Source organism: Ovis aries, chromosome 13, assembly GCF_016772045.2.
Source record: "Ovis aries strain OAR_USU_Benz2616 breed Rambouillet chromosome 13, ARS-UI_Ramb_v3.0, whole genome shotgun sequence".
NCBI lineage: Eukaryota > Metazoa > Chordata > Mammalia > Artiodactyla > Bovidae > Ovis > Ovis aries.
In genome coordinates this window covers 40,202,669-40,227,778 of record NC_056066.1, presented here as the reverse complement: position 1 = coordinate 40,227,778, position 25,110 = coordinate 40,202,669, and the positions used below count along the sequence as shown (strand labels likewise).

The 25,110-nt window shown below is 38.2% G+C and overlaps 1 protein-coding gene and 1 pseudogene across 18 annotated transcripts in view; both read right to left on the bottom strand.

The window, feature by feature from the left end:
- The window catches only part of XRN2 (5'-3' exoribonuclease 2), a 65,684-nt gene that overhangs the window by 13,056 nt on the left and 27,518 nt on the right, over positions 1-25,110 (bottom strand). For 6 of the 18 annotated variants that reach the window (XM_060397516.1, XM_060397517.1, XM_060397518.1 and 3 more), the window contains 13 exons: positions 22,778-22,896; positions 19,986-20,121; positions 18,746-18,853; positions 18,556-18,645; positions 17,522-17,594; positions 13,705-13,953; positions 12,448-12,531; positions 11,285-11,382; positions 10,601-10,680; positions 9,984-10,040; positions 3,301-3,369; positions 3,070-3,201; positions 1,130-1,260 (listed from right to left, as the gene is read on the bottom strand). In XM_060397516.1, coding sequence (XP_060253499.1) covers positions 1,130-1,260; positions 3,070-3,201; positions 3,301-3,369; positions 9,984-10,040; positions 10,601-10,680; positions 11,285-11,382; positions 12,448-12,531; positions 13,705-13,953; positions 17,522-17,594; positions 18,556-18,645; positions 18,746-18,853; positions 19,986-20,121; positions 22,778-22,896 — 1,426 coding nt within the window. Of the gene's footprint in view, positions 1-1,129; positions 1,261-3,069; positions 3,202-3,300; positions 3,370-5,510; positions 6,231-9,983; positions 10,041-10,600; positions 10,681-11,284; positions 11,383-12,447; positions 12,532-13,704; positions 13,954-17,521; positions 17,595-18,555; positions 18,646-18,745; positions 18,854-19,985; positions 20,122-22,777; positions 22,897-25,110 lie in introns of those variants that run through there. The other 12 variants (XM_060397521.1, XM_015099670.3, XM_042229637.1 and 9 more) reach the window with 8 other exon arrangements.
- On the bottom strand, positions 3,376-5,531 carry LOC105609017 (dual specificity protein phosphatase 12-like; annotated as a pseudogene).

Below are 25,110 nucleotides of genomic sequence, written 5' to 3'. Positions count from 1 at the left end.
CCACAACCATAGTCTTGAGAATGACTGACTAAACCAAGACACAGACATAGATGGATTACACCTGGGTCTAGTATTTGCATCTTATTTTGTTCTCCTCTTGGGAAGCCGTGGTAACAGCAGATAGAAGTAAATGGCCAAGAGCCACAGAAGAAAGGCAATGACGAGGAGCGTGTGAGTGAAGAGGAGGCTTTAACTATCCGCCGGAGGTGTCCTCACCTACTGGTGAGCTCTTGGGGCACAGACAGCTCTGTCAAACCGATTAGATGCTTCAGTTCTAGGGGGTACATCCTGATACATACACACAGATATAAATGGAAATGCTAAGAAACACTATTTGCTCAATTTTGGGGGAAAAGTAGCTAAAGAAACTATCGTACCAAGCAGCTCTCCACAGCCTATTAAACTCCATGCCCTCTGTGCTTCCTTCACTGAACAGCTCAAGTTCACAGACTTTATGATGGAGGCAACAACGCTCCATTCACTATCATCAGGACACACAGAGAAACACAGACAGACAGACAGAACACAGTGAAAACAGAACCCTGAGAACCAGAGACTGTCAGAACTCCTTTCTTACAGGGCTTCAGGTTAAAAATGCTTTTGTAAGTAAATTAGCATGAAATACTACTAAATATAGGGCATAAATATTTCCCAACAATCATCACTTTAATCTGGTTCTTTGACAGGTGTAACTTTGATTTTAAAAGAGTTCTAAGAGCTCTCTGCAATAGAGTAACCCCTCCTGCTTTTTCTAAATTTAATGTTTCTTTGAAACATTCAGAAGAAAACTTAAATGATACGACACTCAGACTTAACAAATGTCAGCATCTTGCCATACTGTCTCTTCCCCTGCCACCCGGGGGCTGACTGGTTGGGAAGCAATCAGACAACCAGGAATGGAGATGCAAAGGCTTCATGAAGAAAAGAGGCTTTGAGAACTTGGTACATGCCCTGTATTTTCTAGAAAATGAGCACAGCCATGGAGCACAAACGTTAACATTACCTGGGGATATGAATTAAAATGAATGCAATTACGCTGTTAGGTCCACCCTTTTAGCAATGTGGATCAGAAACCACCCTTTGAAGCAGTACTTAAGCTAGGAGATAGAACCCATTATTGAAAACGTACTTGACATGAGCTTTGGAATCTGGGCTTGTCCTCGCAGAAGTGGCCGGTACATGTTCCCCTGGAAAGTTGGGGGTGGTGGTGCAGCATTGCTGTAGACGCCAGTTCCGGAGGAGCCTCTCGGCATAACATGGCTGTGAAAGGACCCCCACAGCCGAAACACAAGTTAGATACAGACATACCCATCACTATTATAATAAACAAATGCCAGCAGTCATCTTGTCACTACTAGATCTGACCAAGACAACGAGAGGTTGAAAGATTTATGATGAACAAAGTTCAAAACATTACGTGATAATGGAGACAGCAAATGTTCATTTGTTACACCAAAGCCTCCTGATAATCATGTAAATATTTAATACTTTATGCAAAAAAAATCATTTCAGTCTATTTCTCTTTTTTTGCATTATACTTAGTTTTTCCCTTGAAGACCTATGCTGTTGCTATCACTATACAGTTGACCCTTGAACAACACAGGTCCACTTACACGTGGAGTATTTTCAACAGTAAATACCGGAGTCCTGCACAATCCACAGCTGCAGATTTTCAGTGGGTGAGTGTCCCTAATCCCACAGGTGTTCAGGGTTCACCTGTATATACTACTGCTCTATATTTTACTATTTTCAGTTTATTGCATCAAACATTTCTCTATACCTTTCACAGTCTTCCTAAGTGTAATGTGTATTAAGTATTACAGAATACTTACATGTTAGTGTCTCATACATTACTAAACCTGTCCACTCATTTAGTACTAGTTAGTACTAGTAGTATAGCCAGCAATGCCTAGAGACATGGGTGTATAACTAGGCTCCTCTAAAATATTTTCTCAGGATAAATTCTAAGAAGTAGGAATCTGGATCAAAAGTTCAGAGGATCTTCAGAACTTAACACTCTACTTAGAGATATTTCTTCATTGCTTTCCAAAGTGGCTGAAATAATGCAAAAAAGAAATGTAGAGAGTATTTTAGACTTCAATTTTTTTTTTAACTATTAAAGACTTTCAAGCAACCTGCTGAATACCTCACATTTACATATCAGTTTAGAAACTATCCCAAGCAGTTAATCCCCACAACTTCACGAGGCTGATGTGATTACAACCTCCATTTCACACACAGAAAACGGAGGCAGAGAGAGGTTCTATAATTTTAATAAGAATATCCAGTGGTAGACAAAGTGTTTGATCCAGACACTCAGGACTCAAAGCCCATGACGCCACTGTCCCTTACTAGTCACTGCATAAAGTACATGCTACTGATGGTAACCTACTGCCTAAAGCCCACTTTGAATCTTAAAGCTTTCCTATGAATTGGAAATATCTATTTATGAGTTACCAACATCAATTCACAGATGATAACTCATTAATACACGCCCTAGCACTTTGCTCTTTTTATCTCAGCTTTATGTGTTTCTGCTTCAAAGCTCCCTCTTTTATAGCCAAGAAAAAAGAAAATTTGAAGCTAATGAAAGCAAAGAATAAAAAACAGAAATTCACAGCAGAAGAGATACAAAAGGCCAGCAGACACTTTGAGAGGCTTGACCTCACTAACACGGCAGGAGATACACTCAGGCATCACGGAGGTCTCAACACATGGGCACGAGCCCAGGAGCTGGCGGCTCCTCACAGAGGGACTGTAACACCCAGAGGTTAACCCAGTCACAACTCTCTTGAGGGTAAAGAGCATGTTTCATGCTTTTGAAATAATGGTCAGAGACAGCAAAATCTCTTGAGAGAAAATAATGGAATTCTCAGGCAACACAAAGCAACAGATAAACCAAAGGCACAGAATTGAATTTAAAAAATGAAGAAAAGCATCAAAGTCATTAAAATAGCTGCAGAACAGTTGTTTTTAATGATCTCGAATATCTGTGGTATAAGTTCTGACAATGCTCCATGGAAGATTCTGAACAATCAAAATACACAGACAGAAAAACCTACCACTCACCCCAAAGCCCTGAAGGCTGCGGGATCCAGGTGGACAGGCCGCCGGTCCCGGTTAAAGCCGAGCTGGGGCTTCCACTGCCGTCCGTTGCTGGATTTCTCCCAGTCGCTAGGTTTCAGGACCGGTGCGGGTTTTCTAACCATTTGAAAATACAATATTTAGTTACAGGGATGGATTTCACTTACACAAAATAAACTTGAAGAGCTTATATTTTCTAACTTGTACAGTTGTTACCTTGCTCCCGGAAGCATGACAGCTTTAAAAATGTAATCTTCAGCAAACTGTGGGTCTTTAAAATTGATACTAGAAGAGAACAAGAAACAATTTAATGATTTCACTAGATTAACCTGCTTCACTACTACCATGTAAATTCAGGTACTTTTTTTTTTGACATTTTAGTCAGCATTTTACTGATGTCCTTTCCTTCTACATTTCCAAGAAAAAGCCAGACTTATGTAGCTTTACTAATGTCCCTTTTTCTAGAAATAAAAGGATGTCGCTTAAATATGACAGTTTTAAATTTTTGGACATTATTCTGCCCATCTAGACCTGGAGAATTCATACCTAACATTCCCAAAATCACAACTTTAAGGAGGTGACGTATGTGTAATTATGGCTGATTTGCATTTTTCTACAGCAGATACCAGCACAAGACTGTAGAGCAATTTTCCTCCAGTTAAAGAATAAATTTTTTAAAAAGATAGGAAAAAATCACAACTTTTAATATATATGAAATAAAGTATTTAGGTTATAGAAGATTTTAATATCAAAGTATAATTTACATGATTAAAAAGTTCTGATTTCTATACAAAGTAATCTACTTAGACAGTATAAGAAGCTGACAATGTATAATTTCTAAGTAACATCAAGTGATTTTATCTTCTCACACTGCAAATGAAATGTTAATGGCCTAAAAACTACACAATCTGCCACAGATGACAATAAGGAAGAGTAGCACATATCAGCAAGTTATCAAATGTAACAAGTTCATATTTTCCTTGTTTGTGATCCCCAAACCAGCAGCATTTTCATCTCATCTGCTCTGTTCTTATGTATTTGGAAAGCAGGTGTTATCCATCCACCACATGAGCACTGTTCACCACACCAGCTGAAAGAGCCCAACTTGGCATTGCATTTGGAGCAGTAAAAGCTGCCCATCCATCACTCCCAACAAAGTGGATTCCATCCACTGTACAGGTTCAATGAAGTAAGATGTACACTGAGCCTGACTCCCTGTGGAAAGCAAGGGGGACGGCATCATCCTCTTGTGGGCAAAAGCTATAGGACCACTTCATTCATTATGATCCAAAATGCTAGACTGTCTAAATAAAGATCGCCTGCACTTTCTACATTTGTAGAGACCCCCATCTTTCAATCCTTGTGAAATGGCAGATGGGTCCACAGTAAAGAGTTCTAGAGGTAAGTTCTGCAATTCTGGATACTTCTCTGTAACCTTTTGTAAATGATATTGTTTATAAACTGCACTGGAGGTATCTACTTCACAGCCCATTGCCTGGTATAATTTCAGTTGCCACTCAAACCCCTCATTCATCTTGGCCTCTGGCTTGACAGTCTTAAGGTTTTCATAGGCTTTTTCAAAGGTAAGCTGGTCAGTCTTCATCCTAAAAGCAGCTATTACAGTCACACTTCGACTGGCCCCTGCATGGCAGTGCGCCAGCACCGCGTGGCCCTCGGTGCGAGCCTGGACAATGAAGGCCACACAGTGGTCCAGGTGACTGAACAGGTCGGTCTCGGGTTTGTCCAGTGCTGGCACGAAGAGACTCCGTAGACCCTCGACCCCAGCCCCCTGTTTTGAAGTTAGGCTCCTCTGAGTCCACTGTCAGCACTGCCGTGACGCCCACCTCCCTCAGGTGGTCTGGCTCCGCGACGGCCGCAGTTCCACCCAAGAACAGCCCCAGACACACCTCCAGCATATACGTGGCAGAGAGGCCCGGCTCTGGCTGCTGATCTGGAGCTCGCAGCCATGGCTCCCCAAATTTAGATACTTGTGACCTTTGTTTTATTTTTAAGGTTTTTTTATTTTTCTTTTTTTGGCTGTTCTGCGTGGCTTGCAGATCTCCGTTCCCCAGCGAGGGGCTGAACCCAAGCCATAGCAGTGAAAGCCTGGAATCCTAACCACTACACCACCAGGGAACTAGATACTGTGGCTCTTTAAACAGAATGACTACAATTCAGAAGTCTTCTCCCAAAATTATCTGAGTCAGCAGATTCTGCCAAACTGCCAAATGGCTGTACATCTTTCTCACCAAACTGCCACTAATCCCCAGGGTGGCCCTCGTGTAATTTTATGTGCAAAGTCATGTTCCACCTAATTGTAGGTGATCACAGAGAAAGAACAACAGACACAGCCCAACTCTTGAGAAACTCCAGTATGATACCAAACACTGGTACAAGAGGTTTGCAACAACAAAAGTAAAAACCACCTTTCCTTTTGTTCGGGCCATGGCGAAGACCCTCCCTCGAACATCTTCAAGATCAGCGCTTGTTGCAAGAAACAGTAGAAACATTTGCAAAATCAAAAATAATGAACAGATAATCCACAGGGGAAAAAACACAAACCCTCCCTGTTGGAAGCCCCATATCCTGCTCGACTAATGTGTTTCTGTGAGAATGTAAAGAGTCACAACTTGAAACAATGTGATGGCTGTATATTCAGACTCAGACTTTTAATAAGTTGGGCCAAACCGCCTTTTTGAGTGTGTGGGGGTGGGTGTGTGGGTGTGGGTGGGTGTGTGGGTGTGGGTGGGTGTGTCTGTGTGTATGTGTCTCATCCAAAGCACACAAGTCTTCCTTCTGACAAAGCAATGTCTCTTCTAGGACTCTGGATATGCACCTAGTTTACATCTAAGGATGCTCATAACATCAGGATTCATAATGCTGAAAAACTGTAAAACCTAAGTGTATGGGCGGATAGTGGACTGGTTAAAGAAACTATGGTTCTTTCTAAAAATGGTATCCTCAGAGACTTCCCTGGAGGTCCAGTGGTTAAGAATCTGTCTGCCAATGCTGGGGACGTGGGTTCCATCTCTGGTCCAGGAAGACCCCACATGCCGGAGGCAACCAAGCCTGTGCTCCACAACTGCTGAGCCCACACGCCCTAAAGCCTGTGATCTGCAGCAAGAGAAGCCACCTCAATGAGATACCTGTGCAGCGAAACCAGAGAGCAGTCACTGCTCAGCACAACTAGAGAAAGCCCACGTGCAGCAAGGAAGACCCAGCGCAGCCAAAAATAAATTTTCACATTTTTTTAAAATAATAAATAAATAGAAATTATATCCTCAATTGGCATTTCTTAAAATGTAGTAACAAAATACTTAATGACAAGGGGAAATACAGGCAACAGACTAGACACAAGTTCACCAGAAGGTTATGACACACGTTCACCAGAAGGTTATTTGTACACGCAACCATTTCCAACCATTTCCTTTCCTTTTCTGTGCTTTTTTATATTCTCCAAAGATCCTCTGAAGATTACAGATTACAGTTGTAATCAGTGAAAAAGGGTTTTATTGAACTGGTTGATGTTTTAGATAGCTAACTTTTTTTCTCTTCAAATAATGCCACTTAAAATAATTAGGGCCCATCTGTTACAGAGAAATTTTTGTTAAGTGTATATTTTAAGTACATAAAAATGGTCCCATTTATAATAAAGATGCTATAAGCTCAAGACCAGCTGAACAGCACTTCATTGACTCAATCTGTTCCCCTTATAAACTCACTCTTCACCATGACTGTTTTTATCTCAGATGTTCTCTACTCCAGGTGGCTTAGGGCAGGGCCAGGCACAATAGGCAATGTGAAAGGTTTAAGAGGGTGAGAGACAAGGTGGTAGGTAGGTATATGGATTTGTTGGGGCTTTCTAGACACAAAGTAAACAGGGAAAACTGGTAATAAAGCAAGGCCTGCAACTAAAGTATCTCAGAACAGTTCTCTTAGTGTCCACAGGCCTTTTCAGCAGTTTACCAAACAAAATTTTCAGCATGCCTACTGTATACATGGTCTCATGGTGGGCACAGAGGCACAAACAGTGCCCAACCATGGGGCCTGCCTCCTCTTCTAATAGGGGAGACAGACTGGAAAAGTTTAACAGTTTAGTAAGGAAGAAAGTGGAAAAGGCCACAACAGGCACAAGAAAGATGTTGATCAAAGCCTGTCACTTGCCTTCCACATAGGACCTTGTGAGTGTGGGCTAAATGCACGCATATGTGTGGCAGGGGGTCTTCATGGAGGGACCAACCTGGAGAGCAAGGAGGAGGTGTCCCTGCAGAGCTGTGGGGACCCAGATACACAGCACAGCTCCATCAAACTATGGCAGGAACCAAAGGTCTCCAAGGGGGGCAGTGGTTAAGAAAGATGAGAGAAGATTCAGTGGGAAGCTAGGTGGGATTTGGGGGAAAAAAAAAATCAGCTGGGAGAGCACTACAGTAATCCAGGAGAAGAGAATACAAACAGGCTCACTGGGAAAAGCCAGATATGAGAAATAATTGGAAAGAAAGACGGTTCCAGAGCAGTGGTATCAATACACAGAGTCATGTACCATGAGAAGTTGAAGTTCCTAAGTCTGGGCAACGGGGGAACAAGAGGTGAGGGAAAGATGGAGGGATGGTCAAGGAGGTGTGCGTGGGTACAGGACACAGCAGCCAGTGTAGGCAGAGAGCCCAGGTGACACGGAGGGTGGCACTTGCTCCTCCAGATGGGAAGAAAACTGAGAATCAAACAGAGGTGTTATATATTTACAGTTACCAAAGAGCTACTGTAAAAATAGCAGACCTGAGCAAGCTACAATGGTAGAAGAAGAGAAGGACGAGAGAAATTCAGGGAGATGGCTCAGCTCTACTCACAGTTAAACTACTACTATGTGGGAAGATTTATGGAATCATAATTGAAAAAAAATTCCTAGGTCACAGTTGACTGTATTCTCTAAGAGTCCTTCCATGAGTTTAAGACACTTCAATAACTTCTATAATATATTTCCTCAACAACACAGGTAACAACTAATGTGATGGGGACAGGAGGTGAGGGAAAGTCCACCAAAGTGGACTCAAGGAGACAGTTTCTCAAATACGGACTCCAACACCAGATGCATGCAAACAGAGAAGCGGGGGAATGCCAGGAGTCAACATAGACAGGAGTAACTGGCAGGGGGGACTGGAGGTTGCATGTTCAGATGTTTTGTTTATAAAGCAAGAACAACACTGGGATACAGAAGAAGCCCTGAAACAAACATCCAAAAAGCTAAAGTAAACTGCATCAGTCTCAGCATGACCCCTCAGAGAAAAGACTGAAAATGACCTCGTAAGAAAAGAGTTACTTTTGGTCTTTCAGGCATCTCCAGGAAATCAACTCAATTTTATTATGAAGTTATATTCAACATATACCTGAATATACAGCTGGATTTGAGATTTCTTTTATAAATTTAATAATCTTGTGAAAACAATGGATACCAAATAACACCAAAGGAAATTCAGGCTCAGAAATCACCATCACCATCATAACCAGGATTTGCCAACTTTGGAACTCTTCCTTGGGCAAGTCTCTGTCCTAATTAGAAAGTTAAGTAGAACTTACTATTTCTAGGGGGCTGCGAAGGAAGACCCTTGGAAACACACTGAGAAACTAAGGAGCACAGCAAACATGTGCCAATCTGAAGAGGACTGGTGACAGTAACCGGCCTGAAGGTCTGCTGCAACAGGGACCCAGGGGTTAAACACAGAGTCCACGCTGGCTCTGCCAGAATCAGACTGTTTGTGGCGGACACAGGAACCTAGCTTATGATTCTGAATCCCACCTTTAACAAAAGAGCCAAAAGACAAAGAGCCAGAACAGATTATACACCAAGATAAACAAAAACTGTGGGTAAAGATAAAGGGTAAAGCAACTATATGTCAGTACAAATTAAGTTAAAAAATGATTCACCGGAAATTTAAGAATGGGGGTGGTGAGAGATGAAGGCAATTAATCTAGCAAGATTTTTCAAATTCACAAAGGATTTCTATAAGTGAAAGCCTTCCTGGAATGGCAGCTGCTATCTAAATCCATTAAAGATGGGAAAATAAACATGCTTATACTTCACAATGAGAAATCTAAGTAAAATCCAAAATAGTCCCCAAGAGTGAGAGAAATAATAACATGGGAAAATAGTATTCAGGAATAGCTTTTTACAAAATCCTTGAGTTACTTGAACATTTGCCCTATTCTCATCTAAAGAGGGAGGGAAACAACAACATAAACCTTGCCGCCAAGATTAGGGATTCATACAGCAGTTACACAGATGCAGAGTAAATCTGCTGATTTTTATTCTAAAGAGCCATATTATGTTTTACATACTTGGCAGAAAATGCTGTCACCATTGAGAAAATGAAGTATGAGTTTTCCACGTAGCAGAAATAAGCCCTTTAAAAGTTTATAATTGTTGATTTAAAAAAATATTCCACAAATTCATTCTATCTCATCTTAACCAAAATAAAGTATATTAAGAGCTCTGTTTTTTAACTCTACAGGGCCACAAATATAAATGCAATTTATATTATGTTACAATACCCTGAAGCCATGTGGGCCTCCAGGGTGCAGAGGTCTATTTGAACCTACACAGCACACAACTCCTGGAAACTCCTACTTTCTACCTCCCACCTCTCTAATCCAGGAAGAATTAGAGGTTGTTAGGGGAAACCAGAAAGCAGAAAAGTAAGCCTGTTAAGTCAGTAACCTTAACAATATACATAATTTAAAGTCAAGAGGCTCTACTGGGAGGTCTGCAACACAGGGACTCTCCAAATATCAAAGACTTGCTGGAGTAACAGTTACCATTTCCCTGTGAATCACAGGTCTATTCTTAAACTTATTTGCAAGTTCAGAGCTGTACTCTGGGCAAATGTCAGGAATTTGGGGAAACTTACCTGATCACAGCGTTGTGTGTCAGATCCTTTAATACTGGAATAGGAGAACATACTACTCTAAAAAGAAACAAAAGAATAAGTTGTAACCTTTGGGAAAAGTGGAAACAACGTGCTGCTATGTTTCTTGGGCTTTGAGAGAGAGAAATCACTAAACCAATAAAAAACAATATAATCATAGGTAACTTTTAAAAAGGGCCCTGTTTGTAATTTCACTAATAGAAAACAATTATGAACAAGGGGTTTATATCAGAATTTGTAAAGAATTCTGGTATAAGAATTCTTTATATTCTATAAACCAAAAAGGGGGCAGTGGGGGAACAGATAATTGGATAGAAAAACAGAACAGGTATTTCATAAATAAGGAACACCAAACAGTTGAGAGACACGTACACAACAAGGTACACGACATCCTGACACTTTAATAAGATTATGAAAGTAATTTTGACCTTGTGGATTGCCTCAAGAGCTGGGCTCTGACCCCAAGTCCAGGGGTTTTATGTTGTTTTGTTTTCTCACTACTTTCTTATTATTTCTAGAAAATGAAACATTTAGGAAACAAAGTAGAAATGCTAACTAAACATCCTCCCACCCCCTCAATTATATACAATGATGCTTACTGATCTGGAAGAACAGCTTCCTCATCCAAAGAAAACTTCCCTTGGATCCCATGACATAGCTCAGGTGGTACATCCACTGACTGGGGGGGAAAAAAAAACAACCCAGTCTTATTATACAGGTGAAAGAATGGAAAGCAGGAACTCAAACATGTTTGTTCACCAGTGGTCACAGGACTACCATTCTTAACACCCCAAAGGTAGAAACCACACAAGTTCCCATCAAGAGATGAGTGGACTAATGAAATGTAGTGTATACACAAATGAAGTATTATTCAGCCCTAAAAAAAAAAAGAAACACTGACATAAGATGGCTAAACCTTGAAAATTCTGCTAAATGAAGTGAGCCAGACATGGGAGGACAAATACTATATGATGTGACCTAGGGGAGATGTCAAAATTAGGCGACTCCATAAAATCAGGAAGTAGCAGAGAGGTTCTGAGAGGCTGGGGGCAGGGAAGGATGTCCAGAGGAGTGTTTAATGCTGTCTGGCGGGTACAGAGTTTCTGATCAAGAAGATGCACAACTTTGTAAATGGTCTTAATGCCACAAAATTACACACTTAAAAATGCTCTGAATGGTAAATTAGGTTTATATTTGGCCAACATTGTAAAAATGTATTCCTGATTAAATAATCAAATGAATACACTGTCAAGAAACACATCATGATGGAAAAGAAACCATACCTCTGTGGAACCTGTCTTGTACAGCTCTAAAATGAAGTCGTGCAGTGGGTGATGTTTCCCAACAAATAAGACGTCACCTCCAAGACTGTTTCTTCTGGCTGGGGGGGGGAACGCAGGACAAGATCAAACTTATATCCACAAGAGCAATTTTTATTATGAGACCAAAATTAGGAGATGCATCTAAATTTTTAAAGCTTTATTATAGGGACTTTCCTGGTGGACCAGTGGTTAAGAATCTAACTGCCAGTGCAGGGTGCGGGTTCGATCCCTGGTCGGGGAACTAAGCCTGAGCACTACAACTAGAGGGCCCAAGCACTAGAGCAAAAGATCCTGCATAATGCAACCAAGACCCTATGCAGCCAAATAAATAAATGAATGCTTTTTAAAAAACTTAATTATAGAGTTTGTGAGAAAATAACAAGAGGCGGCCTAAATTTAGGTGATGTGCCTCTGCAGAAGAAAAAACACTTTGACAATAAATACGGTTTCAAATATCAATGATTATCAAAAAAATTTTAATCTCAAAAAAAACTTTAAAAATCAATGACTATTAGGAAAAAAAGTCACTAAAAGATATCTGCACATAGAATTGCAAGATTTTATTTATGTAGGACTCAATTTCTTATAAGATATAAACATTCCCCAAGGAAATACAAATTGTATCATCTGAGAACAAAAATTATCCTAAGGATGGCTGATAAAATAATTTATATTGGTTTATTACACTGGTATTAAATTTTCCAGTTGAACCCAACCTTGCAATTTCCTAATATTTTAACTATCAATATAATGACAAAATCCCACTTGTTGCGAAAAATAACATTTCAAGTTAACAATCTGAGAGTAAATGCCTGCAATTCATCTTAACCTTCAAGCAAAATTATTATAATCTGGGAGGTGGGGGAAGATGAAGGGAAGAAGGGAGATGGAGGAAATCAAACACTTATAACTTAAAAACTTTCAATTTAATTTACTATTTAATTACTACTCAATGTACAGGTAGTATTAATTTTAAGAAACTAATTTTTGTTACAAAGAAGTAAAATCAATGATTTATGCCTCCTTTATGAAAAAGTTGACAAATGAAATAAAAAGGTCTAATTTATAAGCAAACATGAAGCCTGTGTCACACAGACTGTGCCACCCGGTGGGCGCGGCCTTACTCTCTTCAGGGGTGAGGTCCGGGTACACCTCTTCCAGGGCAGCACGCAATCTCCGCTCGTCCACAAACGGCAACAGAGCCACACCTGGGGACACAAAAGCACACCAACCGCCCCCAGTATTAGAGTCACCTCAATGTCAACTGGTCCAAATGGACATCTCTAGTAGAATATTCCCACAAATATAAAAACATCTTGGAATTGAACTATTTAGTCAAAATTCAAATGTAGAAGAAAAACACCTTCAATTTTCCATTCTTAAAATGGCTCATATGGAAAACCATCTTTGATCTTAACTCTGTGATAATAAAAATTTTACGTTAAAAGAATACTTAAGATAGCAGCTTGTTCTCATCTTCCTTATAAGATGGCCTTGGGCAAGTTAGTCAATTCCCCAAGGGCTTGGGCTTATCCTTTCATCATTCTAGAACCTTGGATTCTTTCATAAAACAAGATCATTCAACAAAAGTATACAGAAGTTCTATCACACTTTAAAACCTAATAATTAACTTACACAAAAATTTTAGAGATTTGTTTGCTTAAATAACTTGGGGATGGTAGAAGAGATGTTAATTTTCAGGCTAAAAATTGTCCTCTGGAGTGTGATAGAATTAAGGTCATTGTTTTAGCTAGACCATGTGCATCATCTTCAAAGAAGCACACCAGTAAATGCAGGATCCATTACTAGAAAAACATATGAAGCTTTTGAAGCTTAGTAAGTTATGCTGTCTATAGTATAAATAGTATCTTTGACAAATAAAAAACTTAAATAGCAAAGAGAAATGCTAAATGAAGCTAAACAGTTTTGAAACTACTGCCATTCAAAACTGCTGCATTTATGATTATTCCCTTTAAAATGATTAGAAGTGGAAAGTTTCCAAAGTTGTCATTAATGATTTAGCTGCCACATTTTCAAAGTTAAGAAATGTGTTCAATTGTACCACCTACTAAGGAGAATACATATATATTTTTTTAAGTTAAAAAGAAACTAAGTTCTAGTGTGAATTTCATAGGGTCAAAAAGCTGATAAACACTTAGATGGAAAAAAACTTCCAAGAGTTATTTGAGTTTAGGTAGTCACACACATAAGTTATCATGAAAAGCTAAAACACTACCTAGCTTTCATTTTCTACCTACTAGATTCAGGATCTAAACAAATTATGAGAGATTTTCCTACGATATCAACTCCAGAAGCAAACAGTAAGTAATTTGCAGTGCTAATGACAGCAATATGGTTAATAAGTAACAAACAAGACCTACTGGCCAGTGGAAGAAAGAATACTTTGCACCCAGGTATGAAGATGGTGGTGCTCGAGAATGAAATGATAGTAAAAACGACAGCAGTGGTGACTTTTTCCTGAGCACTTATATCCAATGGCTCATTTAATCGTCTCAACAGCCCAGAAGCAGTCCAAATGGTGGTAGTATTTAGGCAAAAACAGTGGTCACACTTTCCAGGTTCTGATCTTACTTCTGACACTGTGTGACTCTGATCAAATAACTTATATTCTGTTCATATAAAAAACACATTTGAAATACCTGTTATATTATTACATATAGTATTTGTATGGTCAACAAATGTTGGAAATATACCCAGATAAGTTTTATCCTCTATCATTTTAGATGTACTCAATTTAGGCAAGAACTTAACTAAGTATTATCGTTACCTTCCATAAGTTTTAAACACATGTATGGAGAAAAAAACTATACCTCCTAATAGTAGTAAGTTTTACCTCAAGAAAGGTATATTCTTGGTACAGAGTCTACTAAGTGAAAATATTTATATAAGATAAAAAAATATTAAAGGTCTGAGTTAAACCCATGCTGGGACTGCCCGGGTGGTGCAGTGGTAAAGAATCTGCCTGCTGATGCAGAAATGGGTTCAATCCCTGGGTCGGGAAGATCTCCTGGAGAAGGAAGGCAACCCACTCCAGTGTTCCTGCCAGGAGAATCCCATGGATAGAGGAGCCTGGTGGGCTACAGTCCAGTGGGGGGTCCCAAAGAGTTGGACACGAATGAGCATGCACGCATGCAAACCCACCCTAAAATTCATTTGGAATCTCAAGGGACTCAAAACAATCTTGACAAAGAAAAATAAGTTAGAGGACTCCAATCTTCTGATTTCAAAACTTACTGCAAAGGTACAGTAATTAAAACAGTATACGGTACTGGCATCAGACAGACAATGACCAATGGAACAGACAGCCCAGGAACAACTCCCCCACAAGACCACTGAGTGGGGAAAAAGCAGTCTTGTCAGCAACCAGCACTGGGAAAACGGATATCCACACACAGAAGAAAGAAGCTGGACTCTTACGTTACACTATATACAAAAATAAACTCAAAATGGCTCAAATGTCCTAAATGTAAACAGCCAGAACTATCAAGCTTTTAGAAGAAAACATACAGAGGAAGCTTCAATGACACAGGGCCAGGCAGTGATTTCTTAAGACACCAAAAGTAAAGGCAGGAACAACAAAACACTCCAACTAAAACTGGATGTCACCAAAATTAAGAATGTCTGTGCATCAGAGGACACTATCAACAGAAGGAAAAAGAAAACACACAGAATGGGAGAAAATATATGCAAATCATGTATTTGATAAAAGATCAAAGTCTGGAACATACAAAAGACATCCACCATACAGTACCAAAAACCCAAGTCAAAAATGGGCCAAGGACTTGAACAGACAATTTTCCAAAAAAGATACAGGAATAGCTAATAAGCAAATGAAAACAATGATCAATATCACTAATCACTAGGAAAATGAAAATAAAAACCACAATAAGACACTGTTTCATACCCATCCAGATGGCTACTATCAAAGGAAACAGAAAGCTACTATCAGTAAGGATGTGGAGAAGCTGTAACTGATGCACACTGCCTGACCTTTCCTCTGGGTAATTTATACTATAGTAATAGCAGGTTGTCTGCATGTCTATGTATTTACTCACTCGTTTAACACACACTCACATAAATACACTTATATTTTTATTTACTATTTCCTATTCTCCTATGTCTCCTCTCCCTGTTACTCCTCCACAAAGCATCTTCAAAAGCAACCTAAATCTCAATCCATATGTGTAACACAATATGCCCACACAGCACTACACCTGCATAGCCCCAAGCAATGGGCTGCATTTCCCAGTACCATTCTGTTCAAGTTAATTAGAAATTCCAGTTACTGTGCAAGTCAACTCTAAAATCTCATAAAATAATTATTTCAATTGGTAAATTATTACTTATTCCCCTTTGTTCCACAATTCTCTTTGAGTTATTTTATTGATCTTCTGCACCACAAAGAATAATCAAGGGAAAAGGTGTGAAAAATGGTAGTACTAAACACACTTATCATTTCAGAAAAATAATGGTGGAAGAACAGGTTAAAATGACTTGTTGAAAGGGACTTTGATGGGAAACAACAGCTGGCTTAGTGTGCTTGAGACCTTCTTGTGTTCTACTGTTATTACACATTTTTTGAATACTAAATTATCACCTTATATTTAATACTAATTTTTACTGCCCTTATTTCTACAAAGTCTGTGAACAGAAGGAATGAAAAAATAATATACAGACAAATAAACTTTAAGTGATGATCAATGTTAAACATTTAAACTAAATGTTTAATATATTTTTCAAAAGAGTGTAAGTAAATCTCTACATGGATACTCTTGCGTGTTTCTATTAATACATCACCAAGCAACTTCATCAGGCATCAGTGACTAACAGGAGCCAAGTACCAGGCTCCATTAATTAATTCAAAGAAGATAAAAGATAAAATGATTAATTTGTCTCAACCTGATTTACTATTTATCATAATGTGACTATTAGAATTACATTAATCATGGCTAATCCCAGTTTGGATGGCAAAATAGAGAAAATTCTTTCATCCCGTAAGTCATTCAGTTCAGTTCAGTCACTCAGTCATGTCCGACTCTTTGTGACCCCATGGACTGTAGCACACCAGGCTTCCCGGTTCATCACCAACTCCCAAGCTTGCTCAAACTCATGTCCATTGAGTTTGTGATGCCATTCCACCATCTCATCCTTTGTCGTCCCCTTCTCCTCCCACTTTCAATTTTTCCCAGCATCAGGGTCTTTTCAAATGAGTCAGTTCTTCGCATCAGGTGGCCTTCAGCATCAGTCCTTCCAATGAATATTCAGGACTGATTTCCTTTAGGATTGACTGATTTGATCTTCATGCAGTCCAAGGGATTCTCAAGAGTATTTTCCAACACCACAGTTCAAAAGCAACAATTCTTCAGTGCTCAGCTTTCTTTATGGTCCAACTCTCACATCCATTCGTGACTAGTGGAAAAACCACAGCTTTGACTTTTGTTGGCAAAGACCTTTGTTGGCAAAGTAATGTCTCTGCTTTTTAATATGCTGTCTAGGTTTGTCATAGCTTTTCTTCCAAGGAGCAATTGTCTTTTAATTTCATGTAGTCACCATCTACAGTGATGGTTGTAGCCCAGCACTGGAGCACAAGAAAATAAAGTCTCTCACTGTTTCCATTGTTTCCCCATCTATTTGCCATGAAGTGATGGGGCCAGATGCCATGATCTTCGTTTTCTGAATGTTGAGCTTTAAGCCAACTTTCTCACTCTCCTCTTTCACTTTCATCAAGAGGCTCTTTAGTTCCTCTTCATTTTCTGCCATAAGGGTGGTGTCATCTGCGTATCTGAGGTTATTGATATTTCTCCCAGCAATCTTGATTCCAGCTTGTACTTCATCCAGCCCAGGATTTTGCATGACGTACTCTACATGTAAGTTTAATAAGCAAGGTGACAATATAAAGACTTGATGTACTCCTTTCTCAGTTTCGAACTAACTGTTGTTCCATCTGGCTGTAACTGTCGCTTCCTGACCTGCATACAGATTTCTCAAGAGGCAGGTAAGGTGGTCTGGTACTCCCATCTCTTGAAAAATTTTCCAGTTTGTTGCGATCCACACAGTCAAAGGCTTTTGGCATAGTCAATGAAGAAGCAGCAGATGTTTTTCTGGAATAAGTCATGTTAGTATACAGTTTTATCAGAAAGAGAAAATTAATAAAAAGGAATACTGTCTAAATTTTACCTTGCCATGCATACTTCTTCCCATTCAAATCAATAGCAAAATCTTCAGGGTAGAAGTCAATTATACTAGAATCCTATAGCAGGGAGACAAATACAGATTCAAAAAGTGAAGTTACACATTTCTGTTATGAAAAATTTGATATAAAACTTTTGATCATGCTATCATGCCTGATAAGAAAACAAGCTTTCCTTTTAAAGTAGTATTCTTTAAACAGCAGGTCCAAGGGGAAAAAATCAACAATTTTAAAAGATAAAAATAAAGATATTAACACAGAAGAATTTTAGAGTAGATATCTGTGGATCCAGTGTAGAGTGAAGAATTTATAGAGAACCCTGTTTCCCAGCTGTGCCTCACTCCTCCACACACACAAGATTAGCTAGGAGGGGATTCCAGGTGTGCCAGTCTTAGGTCTGGCAGCCACCACAAAGGCCGGAACAAACAAAAATAATGGCTTACAGGTAGGCGGAGAACAGAATAACTGTTTTAAGAATTTCTTCAAAATACAAATGCATTTTATTTACTAAGTAGGGTACTGACAGCCAAGAAAAGCAGAAAAAAATAATAAAGTAGTGAAAAATGTACAGAAGAACTCAAATACTTGCACTGTTTCCGTACTTCACTCTTTTAACTATGAAATGCAACTGTGACTCATGTTAGTAAAGTGTATGACAAAAACCCAGCTACACACTCAAAACACCAAGACTCATGGCAAATACATCTCAGAATATATCGGGTACATCATTTTGAATTTAACATTAATACAGTAACATGTTGATAATATAGAATAATTTAAATTTGGCTAATCTTGTGAACAACTCCAAACATTTACTCTCTCAAGCCAGACAGCAAAGTTTCTGTATCATAAGAAAAAAAAAAACCATCACTAACACGAATCAAGAACAATTCTTACGTTTACTATTTAGATATTAAGAAGTTTACTTATTTAGCAGGTTGAAGAAATAGAATGCACTTGTTATTTTGCAAAATAATGAACGTGTCTAAGATTTGCGGGGGGGTGGTAGGGAGAGACTCACTGGATCACTCATGAGCTTCCGCCATGATGGAGGTAGAAAGTTACCACTAGCAGCTGGAAAAACCCCCATAAGTTGTTCCAGTGGTTTAAACTATTAAAAACAAAACAAACAAAAAGTTTAACATATGACACACAATTTTGATCTAAGCCAAAATTCTACAAATTTTATGGCTCTAAATAGCTCAGCTTACCGGTTTGGTACCCTTCTCAAAATCAGAAGGCATGTCTGCAATCCCTTCGAAGTCTGAAGCAAATGGTGCATAATGGAATGGGTAATACCACTTCCAGGATGCACAGCCCTGGAATCATTCAAAACAGCAAAGCCACAAATCTATGTTAATGATATACACAGAAAACCAAAAAATATTAGGCTATTAATCTATAATATTCTATTTACAAAACATATGATTTCTAGTAGACAGTCCATGTATTAATTTTTCCATGAGTTTTAAGTTATTTTGATTCAATTTGAACCTTTCACTTCATATCAATGGCCCCTTTATTTTAAAAAATACTGCAAAACACCTTTAAAATCAGTAGTTAATACCAAATTTTATATTCACAAACACAATTTGGTGAAATTTTTGTCCTTCAAATGTGTTTGGTGGTATTTCTTTACAACTCTAGAGCTTCCAGTTAAAATGAAGAACAAAAGTGTAGCTGACACTGAGCCTACAGATGGACAAGGGACATCACCATGATTGACAACAAAACCAGCAAAAGCTTCATTTGAGAATTCCCTAGATTTTCAGTGAGAACTTTCTTTTTCTTATAAAAATATTCAATGATATGTATTTGACTCTGTGCCTGGTGAATTAATCTTTGTAGGAGTAAAACACTTTATTAAAATATTCTATAGTTGATACTTAACACATTAAATTACTTTCTACTAATTACAGATCACAACAAACTGAACTTGCTTCATTCTACAAACACAAAACCAGATACTAACTATGAGTTACAACCCCCATGTCTACCTAACTTCTCACCAATCTGACATCCCAATTACCAAAGGCTTTAAGTCAGACTTCAAGTAACATCATTACTTTACATGGAGGAAATGGTATCATTCAAATTCCTTTCCAATTCTTACTAGTACTTTCCAGGCTTTCTCTTTTGTTCTGTAATTTAGTGACCATCTAATAGTTGCTCGGTTATTTTTTTTTCTTCCAATTCATTTAGTGACTACCTATTAGTTATTCAGTTGTTTTTTTATTCCAATTTAAAAAAACGCTAAACTGTAGTCATTTGCAAGACAAAGCATACTCAACAACACTCCTTTATGTTGAAATTCTTTAACAACAAAAATTAGTTCTGAATACACATTAATGAGCTTTGGAAACAAATACTAGGCTCAATAACACACATTATTACAAAAATTATCTTTCTAAAATGATCAGCTAGAAATTTAGAGGAAAATATCCTTTGTACCTGGTAATAATATCGTAGAACCCAGCAGAGTCCTTCAACGTAAGACTGAACAACTTTACGTCGGAATTTTTCATCTGCTGCATCAACATCAAATTTGTTCTTGTAGTATCGCTGTTTCCAACCAGCTTCCCATAACCTACAAACCAGGCAAGATCAGTTTATCCTGATTCAATATGGTAACTGTACACCTATTTATCACCCCGATCAACTTATATCTAATGTCCAGGTGAAATGTAAATGAGTTCAACAGTAACGCTAGCAAACACAGTTCATTTAACTATCTTCTAAAAACTCCACTTTCACAGGATTTATTACCAACTTAAAGAAGTTAAACATCAAAATTTCAAAACACTGATTCCAGTAAGATCATTCTAAAACTACATTTTAAAAAAGGATCATCACTTATGCTAAAGTAGATATGTAACAGGGTTTCCTAGGTAGCTCAACTGGTAAAGAATCCGCCTGCAATGCAGGAGACCCTGGTTTGATTCCTGGATCAGGAAGTTCCCCTGGAGAAGAGATAGGCTACCCACTCCAGCGTTCCTGCCCGGAGAATCCCTGTGGACAGAGGAGCTGGTGGGCTATAGTCCATGCAGTCACAAAGAATTGGGCATGACTGAGTGACTAAGTGCAGATACATAACACTTGTTTGCCTGAATTTTTATACTGTTTTACATGCTTTTGGACAGTGGAATAATTCTAAAACTACATTTTAAGATTCAAATACTGAATATATTTTTATATAGTTCAAGTTCCTCAGTTTATTAGGATATATTTAAACTGCATAAAGAAAGTCAATTAAACTACTTTGAAAAAAAAGATTTGCTATGGGTAATTCTTTTAAAGGTAAAACACAATTTATAAAAGAATAATCTAGAAACCAGGCAGAAACTTGGTATAGCTAATCTATACTCTTCATGCTTGGGCATCTTAAAGCTAAGAGTTAAAGGGAAGGACATGCATGCACATGTACATACGTATATATGCATGTTCTGGTAAAACATAGAAGCAGGCCAATCAATTCACTATTAATTACTAAACATACAATGAGAAGAGCCACAAAGTACTGATTTCTCATTCTGAGAGATTAAAACATTTTCTTGAAAGAACACAAAGAAGCCAAAATAATTTTTCTTTTCATCAGGACAGATCTCAAAATGCTTCTACAGTAAGGCCACTTTCTACCATGTGCCAGACCTTACAAATTAACTGCAGTCATGTTTCAGAATACAGGTAAGCCCTTTCCAAAGTTCACTTTACACTACTTGGCTTGTGCAGAAGACCTCCATCAATGCCTGTTTTCCCTAAGTGAAAGAAGTGCAGAGACGATTTTGTTTTTTTTAAAAAAGGCAGAAAGTAGGAATCTCATTTAGCCTGTTTGTTTTCAGGGTGCACCCTGGGAGTGGGAGCAGCCCTGCCAGCTCCTTCCTCAGGAGCCATACTCAGCGTCTGAGCATCAGTCGTCAGAGCTGTGAGCTGTGTCTGTAAGCAGCTGGGCCTGATCTCCATTTATTTTGTGCAGCAAAATGCGACCTGGGGTAACTGGTTCTTCACTATATGCCATTCTAGCTATGAAAGGTTTCATAGCTACACAAAGGATTCACAGAACATCAATCTGGAGAAATATCTCTATTCATGATGTAGACTATCACTATTATACAAAAGACAGTAAGAAAATAAATGCTAAGAATCCCAAGCATTTCGTCATAGCAGCATTTCCATCATGATTATTCCCAGCACCAAAATTAAACAATAAAATACTAAATAAATCAAGTTTACTATTAAGCTAGCATTAATTAGTTTACTATTAAGCTAGCCAGATCATGATGACTTCATAGTAAGACAAAAAACACTCAAAGAGGAAAATCCATTGTTACAGAAGCAGAGGACAAAAACTCAGTAAGGTAGAAGTACGATGACACATCATCACAGACTGCAGTGTCTGACATCAAAGGTTGTTTGGAAAATGCAGAACCACACATGACATTTGTGAGGTTTCTAATCATAAACACAAACACACCATCCATAATCTACATAAGAAGCATGAGCTTCTTTTGTGCATTCTTTTGGACCATTATTGTTCACTTAACTTTGGACTATATTATTTTGCTAAATTATTAATGAGTTACATTTATTGAGACTGTTGGCCTTTTACACTTGGGAGTCTAGGATTCAAGCTTAGATTTAATTATAAAAGAGGTTATTTAATCTCTGATCTGGACAAATGAAAGAATCAAAGTTTCCCATCATAAATATTAAGTATACAGTTAAAGGGAAACTCCTCTGTCATGAAATAGAACTGTGCATATACAAATCTGTGGTTTTTAAAAATATACCTATTTCTTAACAAAATGATTTCTGCATATTTCATCCTGAGGAAGAAACTTTTCAACTGAGAAAATTAAAGCAAACTATATCAAGTATCCAAGTGTTACTGAACTTTCTGGGTTAAGCAGCCTGAAAATTTAATCCCCATACAGTAACATTCAGAACACATAGTCAGAGCTAAGCACCTCATGCCTAGCCTATCTAGCGCCTGGTCTCAGAGGAAAAGTGGCTTGGAGGATGAGAACCTGCACGCATACTAATCTAGATACTTAGGTTTAACAGCTATAGCTTACATATCTCACTGGAATTTACTGACTATCCTAACCCTCCACATTAATTACTGGTGGATAAAAAGATCACAGGCAAGCAACTGAAGGCACTGCTTCTTTGAGCTAAATAGCATTAATTAGACCACCTCTATTTCAGCAATTTGCTAACAAAGTGCTACCCAAAAATGGCCTCACCTGACGTTATCCTCTGGCTCAGGTTCACTGTCACTGTCCTCCACTTTTCGTTTAATTCCTCCTCTCGGAGATGGGGAGCCGTCAGAAGTGAAACTCGTATTAGGAGAGACTGAAGGACTCTGCAGACAATTATGACATTACAGAGGAAGGATTTGATTATTCCTTTCACAAAAGAAGCTACATCCCACTGCTTCTACCACCATGCTTCATGGTAATACCTTATTTAAAGCTGTTATTTTTTAAACCTGTTAAATAGATATGGTGAATATATTTAGAAAGCATAAAGACTGATTCTGGCCTATTGTACTTCTCCCCAAAAAGAGTAATATGGTACCAAGCTTCCTATGCTTAAATGAATTTGAACGTTCTTAGGACAAAAACTGCTTCAAAAGAAAAATTGAATTTTATAGATTTTTAAAATTATTACTTAAATATTTCTTTCTTTGGTAATTCCCTGATCTTACAAATTCACAGTCACTTTCTACTAATCAAACGGCAAAACTGTAAAGGGGTGAAAAGATAAATATATAAATTAACAACATATAAAATAGCCAAGCAGGTGAAAATGAAGTTAAATGTTATGTGTTCAACCTAGCACAGTATAACCACTCTGGAAAGCAACAGTTTAGTAATAAGACTCAGCCAGGTAACTATTAAATTATTAAATATTTTATATACATGCTTTAAAATTCAATGTACAAATAAAAATCTACTGGTCATCTCAGAAGAATATACATTAGTATTTCAAAGACTTGGATACCAGTTTAAATTCAGTGTTCTGTTCTCTACGTACCTAACTCAATGATAGGCATACCCTACAGTACTTTAATATTTAACTAAAAATTAAAATCTTCTGCAACTTTAGTTTTAAGTGAACAAAAACATATGCAGCAGAAAAGGTTTTCACAATAAAGGTTTTGTTAGTGAAAATCTATTAGATATTTTGAGTAAATTGAACTTTTTAAATTGAGAAGTTCAGGAGGCTATTTTGATGAACCTAAAATCTGAGCATAAAGGCAGTTCAAACCATAGGCTAAGAAAGTCTGTTACAACAAAGCAAAATTACATTTCACATGGAGTTTGTTTTAAAATGTAGAATACCATAACCCTTTGTTTTAAAATGTAGAATATCAACTTTACTCATGATACTGTATGGCCAGGTGTCACAGGTGACAGAGTTTAGACCTAACGCCTCCCTGATGTTAAGAAACAGCACTCCATCATCAACACGGTGCTGCCAGTCACGTTCAGGTCCACTCTGTGGGGACCGTAGCCACTGTGCTCTTCAATGACAAACATCAGTTTCTTCTGTCCTACTCAAGAGTCTCACTGCAATCCCTTTCACTGACCCTCTGCAGCTCACTGTTAATGGTGCAAGTAATAAGACAAGAAAACAAAGAGCAAAAAGAACAGATACATGTATATGTGTGTACAGCTGAATTTAACCAGAAACCAACACACTGTTAACCAACTATACTCCAACATAAAATAAAAATAATACTAAAAAATAAATAAATAAAAATTTTAAAAAAACAAACCCACAACAGTAAGGCAAGCTTCTTCCCTGGGAAGATGCAAAACCTTGTTTCTTCAATTTCAAATCTAAGGTCCCTAAAACTTCTCATTGTGAATTAATAGGGACATAAATTCAGTCTCTTGACATGGCAAAATTTCCACATGTAGGATTGCCCTACAATAAAGAACTTGAACATCAACAGGATAACTAATAGGAATAATAAAACTTAAATATCCAAAGTTACACAATTTCCTTCAATTCATCATAGTAACAAGTTATGTATCTTTTTTTTCCTGTACAGAGTTCTCTTTCTCTCAGGCCTGCTAGACTGAAATAAGCAATAGCTTCGATCATCTGCTGTTTGTCTGTGTTAGCTCATGGTCCAGTCCCTCATCCCTGCTTGCTATCTTGCCATGTGCCCTGGGCTCTTGGGTCTTTTGTCAATACAACAGAAAGCTAATGGGCAGAGTACAGCCTTGCCAGCTGAGATGATCTGCTCCTGCAGTCTGGATTACAAAGTTCAAACATGGAGGGATATCACAAGGCAAATCAATTTAGTTCCTGAGTTTACAAACAGGGACCAACTAGAATTTCGGTAGTGAGAGCTACCTTAAAATAGATACTTGGATCTATTCCATGACTGAATCAGAGAGCGAGAGTTTAGGCAGTAATGAGCACCTGTACTTAACAGACTGAGGAATACCATTCTGCAAAATGCCCACAACTGCTGGAACTGGAAGAAAGGGGAAATTAGGTAGCAAAACCCTCCCTCCTCTCTTGCCCCAGCTATGAGACATGTGGATGTCCCGTCATGCTT